Raw genomic sequence first — 11,787 nt, 5'->3', positions numbered from 1 at the left:
TTATAACATTCCCATGCATGCATATAATGTATATATTTATGCTTTTCTTTCTGTGAGGACTATAATGTGGGAAGTTACGTTATTCTAATCATCAAGATTGGAAATCATATAGTTGGAAGAGAGGGCTCTCTCATCCCTGATAAACACTACAGCCATTGGTAGGATCCAAGAGAGTATCAAACAAAGTCACTTCATATTTCTTTAATATAAGACATCATCATTTCTGATTAATATTTTATGAGAGAGATTAGGTTGTCAATAATAAATTCACAGGATGGTAGGGCTTTTTCAGCTGTTTAGTGTTTATTCACAATAGATAAGTCACATTTGTAACATGAATATAGGAAGAAATATCACATTGTCATTTTAAAAAATATTTATTATTCTATGATATTAAATGCTTAACATATGATAAAATAAAGCATAAAGTTCCTTTTTCTTCCTTTCTAACTAATGTCAAAATATGGTCAAGGAATAAATATTTGGAAAGTGTGCTCAGGAATTAAGCTTAAGCTACTTCCTACTTGTACTTTAAATACTTCAAGTACCTACTTAAGTACTTCCTACTTGTCTTTTACTGTCATAGTGTAAGATAAGTTCCTTACTTTTATGGTTCTCTAAAATAATGACAGTAATTCACAGCCAAATTGATATTTTTGGTTTTTTTTTCAGATTTGACACTGATTTATTTTAAAACTAAAAAATAAACATTGACGAACTTCTTATAAATATCCCTGGAAAAAAGGGAGCAAGGGATATTGTCCAAATCAAGACCAGGACCTCTGACCATTGGTTTCTACCCTAGAAAAGAGGTATCCTCCTTTTTCATGCTAGAATACCCCTATCTTTAAAGATAATAATTTTATAATATTTATTATGTATTAACAATTATTAATTAATTAGATGTTAGTATTTAATAACATTAATAATAAATGTTATTATTTAACATTTAAATATTCATTCAGCAATAGATCATGAACCTGATACTATTATCCTTAATAAAGTATTTCTTATTGAGTACTTCTACTTTTACCTTTGTTCTAAATAATGCCACAAGTGTCTTTGTACATACATTTTTTATAAGAATTGAGATGTTTTATGCTTTTGAAGATGGGAGAAGCTATAAACTTTAATAACCAATCAACCAGAGATTGGTTTTCTGTTCCCTGAAGAAACTTGCGCCTAAGACACACACCTAAGTATATGAATGCCCCTCTACATATTGGAGACAGAAAAAGTTTTGGAAATTAAACACTTAAAGATTTATGCCACAGGGCATGTTGGCAAAAAGTTTACGACTAGAAATTTTTCCAAGTAGGTGATACGAATCTCCTATTGAATCCATAAAAACAAAATCCCAATTAAGCACCCATAGAATAGTTACTTTTAAGCAACTTTGCTTCCTCATAAGACCTCCAAGACAAACTAACTGCAAAATGTGTCTTTAGGTAACTAAGAGAGTTGACTTCCACTTAAAGATGATTTAGTTCATAGTTTATTAATCATTGAAGGATATCTACCAAAAAAAACTTGGCTTTTCTGTCATTCCTGTTAGATTGTGCTGTCAGCTGTTAAATAGCAGGAGCAAATTTTCTGTTGATGGTCTTCCTAGTCAGTCTAGTAAACTCATGTATTCTTTTGTTTCTCTCTAGAAGAGAAATCATTAAGAAATATATTGATTTATACTACTTATATTCATAGGGTCAATCAAAATGAAGCTGCTTCTTTGGGTCTGCATCCTGTGTGTTGCTTTTGCAAAAAGGGTAAGTAAATGGACTTTTAAAGTCATAGTAATGGGTATAACAATCAAACAAATGCTGGCAGAGATTCATGCTAAAGGAAAATTTATTACCATAAATTTATTACGTTTATAAAAATGCAGCAAAGAAACGAATTGACAGGCATGGGGTTTGTTGTGTCAAATTCTTCAAAGGAAATTTAAAAATAAAAATGATAAAGTCACAAACATGAATCAACAGCAAGGAAAAGAGGTAAGTTCAAAAACACAGGGAGCAGGAAGAGAAAGATATTACAGGGAACCAGTTTCTGTGTAGATAATCTTAACAGAGTTCATGTTAGAATGCCAGATTGGGCCTCCTCTGACAGTAAAGTCCCATTGCTGGTGGTATTTATGAAGAGTCGCAAGGAATACTAGAAATGAATGGACATAATGACTTTCAGTGTTTAATGACACTCTAGAGGAAGAAATAGCTGAGGACAAATTCTTAATCCTAGCCAATGAGTGTGGCTGCTTGATATTTTAATTATTACCATTATCATCTTGGCCAAAAATCTTTATCTGATAAAAAAATTACTTGAATTACTGCTAATTTTTCTCTTATCCTATAGTGTGTAATCTGCTGTGAATTCATAACACATATTGACATTTCACTGGACAAGAAGGGTATATATGATCCTTTTGGTATTATAAAAGGTGGTAACCGACCATAAACACACAAAAAGAGCCCCCAGACTAAACCTGGGAGGTAAAATGGGACAGCAAAGCCAGCCAGATATATGAATAAGAAAAGAATTTATCTTTGATATGTGTATTCACCATATTAGAAAGTAAAATCCATCCAACCAAAGTAAAACTTCCTGATCAAAAAGTAATGTTGCTGATGATGAATAATTGAAACTGATAAGTCATATTTCAAAAGTAAGTTAGAACAATTATAAGGCTTTGCAAATTCTTCGGTAATATATAAATCTCAGTATGGGCATTTTCAAATAAATAATCATATTTTTTTCTTTGTTTTAGAAGCATTATCTCTTCACTCGTGAGGTAATTTTTTTTATTTGTATACAAATGTATATTTTTACCTTAAACTATATTTTACATTTAAAAATTCTCTTAATTTCTTCTCAATATAACTTAATGATTGTTGTTGCTATTAAATGTTAGTTTTATTAATCTCTTCTGATTTGTGGGAAATATTTATGGAATATAAACACACCTGTGCTAAGCATATTTATCAATAGGTCTTTATTTCTTTTCAATTACTGGAAGCATTAAGTAAGTGCCCCTTAATGTGGTAATAAAATTTTTGCTATGTCCAGATTCTCCCTCATGCTTCTATAATATTTATCACAGTGTACGTGACCAAACTAAGTGATATATTCAGTGAGGCTTTGCTTTTGCATAGAGGTTAGAGCAGAAGAAAGCTTGAGAGTGGGCAGCCATACATTCAAGTGTGTCTTGATGCTAGAAATTACAAGCAGGAGGAGTGCATTTAGTTGGATGACTCATAAATAATCCCACATGGGAGATAAGTATTAACCAATACTGGATTTTTTTCAGATCTTTTGTCATTTTTCCCTCAAATTCTGATGACAGAAGTGTACTAAAAATTATAATTGCACCTACCTACAAGTATGCAGTACATAAATATGAAAATCTAGCAAATAAAAGCCAAGAAATATCATCTGAGATGTACTTTTGACCAAAACCTATTAAACTTATGGCAAAGGAGATGGAATCTTTTGAAAATCATTTTTAAAAACTGAAACAATATGAGATATTATTTTGAACTCTGTAACAGTTGATCCTTTCATAATCTGATTCTAGAGCTCTGTGATTTACAATACAAATAGTTTACATTTGCTTCTCTGAACACCCTGAAACACACGGTGCTTGTGCACCACATGCCATACCTCAGGGTTCTAGAAAAATGATCCAGGAGAAAAATTTTAACTCAGTTATTCACAAAGAAACCTAAAATTAGAAAGAAATATGAAATTTTAATTAATAAGTATAACTGTCTTGGGGATGGAGTATCCCAGACACTTGAATTTTATAGCATCTTCAATTCTAACACCTAGCATAGGGACAACACAAAGCAGACATTTCTTTTATATATTTTAAATAAATCATACAAGCCTTGAGGAACAATCTACATTTAGTAAGAAGTTATACTGAAAGCCCCATTTAGTCACTGGGGATTTTGTGATAAACACAAATGACCAAGTATCTGGTATAAATAAACAACCAGACATAAGATTGAATCAAAACATTTTGTTCCTAGTACCCAGAAATTTATAAATAGATGTGAATAAGAAATTTTAAAAGATTCAAAAAAGAAATGTAAATGATAATGTGTAAACATCAGAGCTGCATGTCCACTTGTGAGAAATGTATATTATGATAACAGACCTGAGGTACATGGTCACAGGAAGACTGAGAACGAGTCAAAAACTGCAGTCTTTAAGAAACAATTCCAAGCTATTCACAGTTTTATTGGTTACAGTCTCATTCTGCATGTATGTAGAAATCTAAAGAGGTGTATCTTTTGGTGGTGTCAAATTTAAAACAAACTTTTTTTTCTTTGTTGTTTTAGAAATCTTCCTCATCCAGTGAAGAGGTAAAAATATATTCATTTGCTGATAAATGAAGATATTAATATTGGTGTTTTGAGTAGCTTTTCTATCATACAATGTTAACTAATTAAGTAGTATTATGTTTGTCCTTGAAAAACTAATGAATTCTTTGAGGAGTGTGTTCACTTTTCTTCTTCTGATGGGCCTACTTAAATATGCTAATAAAGGCATAAATATATATTGATACATCCCATAACCTTTTATCCATGCTGATACCCTGCCTGGTTTTTGGTGCTTGCTTATTAGGTTAAGTATTTTAAAATAGAATTTAATTCTATCAAATTTTACTTAATAGGAAGTATTGTTGACAAAGAAAGCAATATTTTCCAACAAATACAAAAACTAAATCTATGTTCCTTAATGGGGCCCATTCTTAGCAAATTAACTTGAAACACATGCAAAGAAAATAACCCTATCAACTGATTAACATTAATATAAGAAATATTAAGTGTAGTTTCAGTATCTTTAAGATGATATTTATCAAAACTCAAAATTTATTGAATAAAAATTGAGTTATGCAACACAGCAAAGATTCCAAGAAACCAAGGTGGCCTGCACATGAAAACTTGACAAATTTATAATAGGAAATAAAAGTTCAGTGATTACCAAAACACATCATAATTTTCTAAAAATTGTTACATAATTTTGTAACCTTGGAGCTCCCTGACAGGCAAATCTAGAACAACCAGAGAAACAGATGGAGGTCCTATCAAAAGAAATCATTTGATATTTGTTCAATTCGTGAGTGATGTTAATATAGTACTCATTTAAAACACAAATAATACAAAATTAAACATGAAAAGCCAGTACCCTGTCATCCACATCCTCTGCTTAGGCTCTTGATAACAATTTTATATCCAATACATGGCCTTGAAAGACAGAGGCTTTGATAAGCAGAGAGGAATTCAGGACAAAACTGGGACATGGAAGAAGGATCCCTGTCCCTGGAACAGAGACACCAAAGTGAAGGCTTTAGTGGGGCACATTACAGACCTGGAGGACACTCAGAGCACTGGGCACAGGGAAAGGGGTCTGGTGCAGAAAAGGAGGCCTGTAAGCACCAATCCTGGTACTAATCCTATAAAGTGTATGCACTTCTTCGGACTTGGGGAGGATTGTGGGGAAGACATATTCTGTAGTCTTTAACACTTTCATTTGGCTATGTACAAAGTACTCCTCAAATTGGGGTTTATTCAATTTTCTTAAGAAATTATTACCTTCTGTTTAAAAAGTTATGGGTGCACAGCAGCCTTAAGAAAAACTAAATTCAGAATTCTTTTTTTCAAAATTATTATTTACATAACATTAAAGTCATAACATGAGTAATATATAGATAGGACATAAATAGTCAACTACAACTGACTTCTTTGCTTCTCCTCTAGGATTATAATGGCTATCGCTACCCACTTAATCCATCTCTGAAAGTTCCATATGACTTATGGAATGATAATTTGCCACCTCTTTACTATCCCCAAGGCAATAGCATCACCAGTAACCCTGGGACACCCAACGCTGAAACACGGAAGCCTTCGTATCCCTGGTTTCTCACTTCTAGCGATTCTTACTTGTACCAAGACCCTAGTTATCCCCCAGATGCTTCACTGACTATTCCTGCTGCTCCCCTACCTCCTGCACCTCCTGCGGCCACTGCAGGTCCTGTTCCTCCTCTTCCTCCTCCCTCTCCTTCTAAGGCATACCCCTTTGTCCCACCTTCAAATATTCCTGCAGCACCTGCTGCCCCATCTGCACCCTCTGTAGCTGAGCCTGCTGCACCTGAATACCCTGCAGCAGAGCCTGCTGGAGCCCCATCTTCTGCAGTTGAACATGTTGCGGTCCAATATGCTGCAGTTGAGCCTGTTGGACCCAAACCTGCTGCCGCTGAACCTATTGAATTCAAACTTCCTGCAGCTGAACCTGTTGCAGCCAAACCTATTTCAGGTCAGTTACCAGCAGCCAAACCTATTGCAGCAGAGCTTCCTGAACTGAAACCTGCTACAGCCAAGCCTGCTGAAGCCAAAGCTGCTGCGGCAGAGCCTGCTGAAGTCAAAGCTGCTGCGGCAGAGCCTGCTGAAGTCAAAGCTGCTGCGGCAGAGCCTGCTGAAGTCAAAGCTGCTGCGGCAGAGCCTGCTGAAGTCAAAGCTGCTGCGGCAGAGCCTGCTGAAGTCAAAGCTGCTGCGGCAGAGCCTGCTGAAGTCAAAGCTGCTGCGGCAGAGCCTGCTGAAGTCAAAGCTGCTGCGGCAGAGCCTGCTGAAGTCAAAGCTGCTGCGGCAGAGCCTGCTGAAATCAAAGCTGCTGCGGCAGAGCCTGCTGGAGCCAAACCTGCTGCGGCAGATCCTGCTGAACCCAACCTGCTGAAGCAGAGGCTGTTGAACCGAAAGCTGCTGCAGCCCAGCCTGCTTCAACTTAGTATGCTCCAGCCCAGCCTGCTGCAGCCCAGCCTGCTGCAGCCCAGCCTGCTGCCTCAGTTGCAGCCCAGCCTGCTGACCCAGCTGCAGCCCAGCCTGCTGCCCCAGAACATCAGCATTCTCTCTTAGCCAGGTAGGTTAGCTGCACCTGCCCTCTGTAAAATCTGTAGGACAGAAGAGAAACAACCTCTCTATAAGTAAACATACATCACCTTAAACATTTTGGACTGTTTTATTGAAATGTATCAAACTACAGGTATTGGAAGTATAAATTTTGGTATCTTCTGACATATGTATACACCCTCAAAAGAATCACCAGGGTAATGAACATAGTCCCACCACATCCTCAGATTACTTCCCAGCTTCTCCTTTCTTATATCCCTGATCTATTTTTGCCACTACAAGTTATTTGGCATTTTCTAGAATTTGATAGATGTGTAATCACACACTATGAAACTGTTTAATGTCTGACTCTACTTTTAGACATTTATTTGTGATGTTCTATCTACCAATATTTCATTTTTTCCAGAGTAGTATTCCATCATATAGATATACAGTAAAATTTGTACTCATTTGTTTATTGATGAATATTTTAGCTTCTAAATTGAATGTCATTTATTTATTTAAAACTGTACTGGCTTAAATACTCAGTACAATGTTAAATAAAAGTAGATGAACATCCTTGCCCTATTCCAGATATTAAAGGAAAGCATTAAGGTTTATACACACACACAAGCACATACACATGTACATATACAACATAACATGCAATAAATGTCTAAGCCCTGGAAATCCTCTCCAGACAGTATGCTAAGACAATCATTGGTTCTTCCCTGCTTCCTGTGTCTTAGTAATCACAGTCCATAACTTAGTGTTTATATCTTGCAAAAACTTCCTCCTCACCTCCTTTATACAGTTTTTTGTTTGTTTCAGGCAAGAAAGATAATCCAGTTCCTATTATTCATCTTGACGTAGAGCAAAATTTTCTAAACTTTTTTGAAAACACTCATCTAAAAAATATATTTAAGAAATACTTAGTCCATAAGTTTTATTGGATATGGCCCACACAGTTGGGCTATTTTGTAAAAGGCAAATGGTATTTCAAACTGCACGGAAGGTATTCTGACCCCCAGCAGACTGAAAACAAGTGGGAGTTTAAATCCATAAGTGACAATTAACACTACTTGGCACAATCAACATTACTTGGGTACTAGAGTATTTGTTTCCTAGAAGAAGATGCAGTTTTCTTCATTTAAGATAATCATTAAAAGGTCAAGTTAAATGTTCTCAACTACTCCAGAGAACTATAAAGAGTTAGACTTATTCTCCATTGCATTACATATTAGCATGTTTGTTTGATAGATTTCTTTGACATAAGCACTTTCTATCTCTTGGTATCTACCTGTAGTTCATTGTTCACATGAGAGTGGAAGGGACAGGTAAGGAAGACAAGATAAAAAGAAACAGAACCTAGTCAGAGGGATCCTTGAACACACTGCTAAATTCCTGGTCTTCATCCTATAACCAAAGGAAGTCAAAGACTCTTATTGGAAAGAGTGAACTGACTTGTTCTTGCACTCTAAAGTATTTCAAATATGAGTTCTGAGATCAGCAGGACACAACTTCTCAGAGACAAAAAAATGTTCAGAAAAGATAGGCCCAATACTATGAAGTGATGTGCATTTTGTCATATATAAAAATATCTACCTTTTTTCTTTTTAACATAAAGAAGTGAAATTTTCTAGAGAATCTCATGTACTTGTTTCTGTGAGTCATACATAATAATGAAATTCAGATATTACAGATTAAATAGACCAAATCTCATTATCTGAACCTGTCTTCAAATATAATCTTCCACCTGAAAGTGAGAAAGTGTGGTATGAAGTGCTGGCAGTCTGTGCCCCAATACATTAAAAAGTTATGAACACATGCCCAGTGTCAGGAACTCAGGCTACTTTGGAACAACTAGAAGACTATTCCTTAAATTGATCCAATTTGATTATGACTTGAATATTCTGAAATAATAGCAGTCAGTTTAGGGATTGAACTGTAGAGAAGAGGAATTGTTTGTTCCCACAGGCCATTCTGTATGCTATCTATTCAGCCACAATTTTTACCTCACCAATTTAGACCAGAAGTTTCCCTATGCCCATCTTCCACCCTCTATACCTCACCCTACTCCATAATTCACACTTTTCTGGGAAGGAAAATTTTGGCTGAAAGCTCAATGCACTCATTCTGTCTTAGTTATCTAACCAGGAACTAAGCAAGAAATTTGGTTACCCTAATTCCAGCTCCTCATTCCTTCATTCTTTCCCAAGGCTGGTACCATTTTACTATTGCAAATATTGGACAGTTAAATAGCAAGACTATTTGACTGTAAGCCATATCAAAATTTCTCCTGAGTGACAGCAGTAGCTAAGTAGAGTTGGAAAGTAAACATAATGTAACTTACTACTGTTACAGATGTCTTTTAACAAGTCATTTTCAAAAGCATTACAAGGTTTTAATTTTTATTTAAACCCTTAACACTATTGCTTTATTATTTTGATTCTCATTTATTTTGCTACGATGTGAGATTAGTTGGTGACTATCAGATAATAATTTCATATTTTTAGTGGACATTTGTATGTGGTCTCGTACAAGTCAATTATTTAACAAAAATTACCTGTTTCACAACAGGTAAAGGAAAACTGCTTTTTGAAAAATTCTCCCTATTAACATAGAGAAGGAACTCTCCAAATTATTCAGTATCAGGAGAAAATGTTGATTAGAAATGAATACCCACACAAAAACATTCTGTGTAATACATGTATGTGCATGCAAATTAATCATGAAATTGAATTAACATTTCATTTAAAATGAATTCTTACAAGAATGCCGAATGTTAATTATTTCAAGCATGTATAATTGGTGCAAGAATGCAATATCTACAGAAGACAGAAGAAAATGTGGCATGAATTTTTAGGTGACTATTCTAGATAGTCTATTAAAATAACTTTAGAATCATAAAGCAGAAAAAATAAAATTACTTTAAAGTGCATGTAATTTGATAATCAATTATTTAAGACTAATATGTTCTTTTCCTTTTTCAGATACTGGCGCAGAAATCAATGAATTTTCAGAGTTGCTTTTTCCAAAGACTACTTCATTCTGTTATATTAAAACTATCAGTCTGTCACATTGATTGGTTTCTGATTTTTTTTAAGTGGGATTTATTCTGAAATAATATTGAAGGTATACTTTACTTCCAATTCAAAATGTAAAAAGTCTACTTTTTAATATGAAAAAAATAATAGAAACTTAAACAAATGATAATAAGTGACTTTCTTTTGAACACTGTCTATGCAATACAAATAGACTTTTATCTGACGGTTCCAAATTTTTTCTCCTGCATGTAGACAGAAATTAGTTGAGGACAACCTTCATCCTGAGTCTCTCCCCAGTCCCTTGGTCCCAAGATGCACCATCAGCTGTTTTGGAAAATGTATTTAATATCAATTTATATAGCACTTGTTAATGTGAGGAGCTATTCTAATCTCCTTACAAATACTAACTCCTTAAGCCCTTATAATAAACTTATAAGGCAGGTAATATTGTTACACCTTATTATATAAACTGTTGTTATTTTCATTTTAAATACAAAAGTTTTCCCAGTTATTGCACAGCTAGAAAATGTCAGGGGCAAGCTGAGAAACCATACCAAGAAAATGAGAAGTTTGAACATTGTTGAATAAAGAATATGATGATTATATTAGTTTCTTTGGGCTACTACAACAAATCACCACAAAATTAGCAGCTTTAAACAACAGAAACTTATTCTTTCACATTGTGGAAGCCAGAAGTTCAAAGTCAGTTTTACTGGGCTGAAACCAATGTTTTGGCAGAGTTGTGCCCCCTTGATGGCATTGGGGATCTGTTAGCATATCTTGGCTTCTGCCCACCTTCCCTTATTTAATAGACATAAAAAGAAAGGTAGCTGAGAAGGAGTCCAGCCGGTATGTCCACATCTCACCTTGCTAGTTAAAATACGTCCATTATACACTTCCTCTCAAGCACATAACACTATCAATTTCTTGCCAAGTAAAACAAAATTCAGGATTCTTACTATCCATCACCTCAGAATTGAACTTTTCATATTCCTGAACATTGAGCTGAAACAAGTTATTTGCCCCCTAAATTCACTATACACAGATAAAACTCCAACAGGATAACTGAAATAAACACTCCCATTTAGAGAGTCATGACCATGCACAGCAATTCTAAAAATCTTACTGAATAGATATATTAAAGATTAAGCAGAGAAAGTTCCATGAATTTTTAATATAGAAATAAGTTCAAGATCCATAGTTTTCCTCAGTTTTATTGAAATGTATTTTCTATCTTTGATCTCTCAAAGTCTACCTTCTGCTCTGAAAGGCTAGAGCCTGAAGATTACGTGCTTTATAAAAACCAGAATGATAGCTATCTGTGGCCAAAATAGGGAACCCAGGGAGTATTCAGGGAGAATAAAGAGTATTGAGAGTACAAACTTGCAGTTATAAGATGCAGAAGTTCTAGAGACCTAAAATTTACAGTTAAAAATATATTTTATACTTGAAATTTGCTGAGAGAGGATATTTTAAATATAGTCATCCCCCCATGCAACTATATATGTCAATCAGCTTCCCTGTGGTAATCATTCCATAGAAATGTGTGTGTGTGTGTGTATGTACATCAAACTATCACATATACACCTTGACAATTTTTGTCAATTATACCTCAAAAACTAGAGAGAAAAAAATACAAGAAATTGTAGCCTAATCAAACAATAAGTACAATACAATTAAATATATATTATCAATAAAGTAAATAATTTGTTGTTATAAGTCTCAAAAGAGTCAAAAGAGCTTTTTTGGGTTTGGTCTCAAAATTTCTTTGACAGCCTAGTGCAGTAAAAATTGTTCAGGATTCTGATCCACTTGCTTCCAGTCAGTTTCACGTGCCAGCAATAGCACTGGATATC

At 34.6% G+C, this 11,787-nt stretch overlaps 1 protein-coding gene across 1 annotated transcript; it reads left to right on the top strand.

Moving 5' to 3' along the window:
- Nucleotides 1-1,712: 1,712 nt before the first annotated feature.
- Prr27 (proline rich 27) lies at nt 1,713-9,963 on the top strand. Its single transcript, XM_074041132.1, has 4 exons — nt 1,713-1,763; nt 4,338-4,361; nt 5,760-6,915; nt 9,878-9,963. Exons 1-3 carry the CDS (start codon nt 1,713-1,715, stop codon nt 6,909-6,911), a joined length of 1,227 nt encoding a protein of 408 aa, XP_073897233.1. The 3' UTR covers nt 6,912-6,915; nt 9,878-9,963.
- Nucleotides 9,964-11,787: the final 1,824 nt, after the last annotated feature.

The sequence above is a fragment of the Castor canadensis genome, chromosome 9 (genome assembly GCF_047511655.1).
Source record: "Castor canadensis chromosome 9, mCasCan1.hap1v2, whole genome shotgun sequence".
NCBI lineage: Eukaryota > Metazoa > Chordata > Mammalia > Rodentia > Castoridae > Castor > Castor canadensis.
This window is presented reverse-complemented; position numbering and strand designations above follow the sequence as displayed.

Bases quoted from the DNA above. Each gene is read 5' to 3' on its own strand.
- Prr27 (XM_074041132.1), top strand. From the start codon at position 1,713: ATGAAGCTGCTTCTTTGGGTCTGCATCCTGTGTGTTGCTTTTGCAAAA. The intron at 1,764-4,337 runs GTAAGTAAATGG...TTGTTGTTTTAG, and splicing joins GTGTTGCTTTTGCAAAAAGG to AAATCTTCCTCATCCAGTGA. The intron at 4,362-5,759 runs GTAAAAATATAT...CTTCTCCTCTAG, and splicing joins CTTCCTCATCCAGTGAAGAG to GATTATAATGGCTATCGCTA.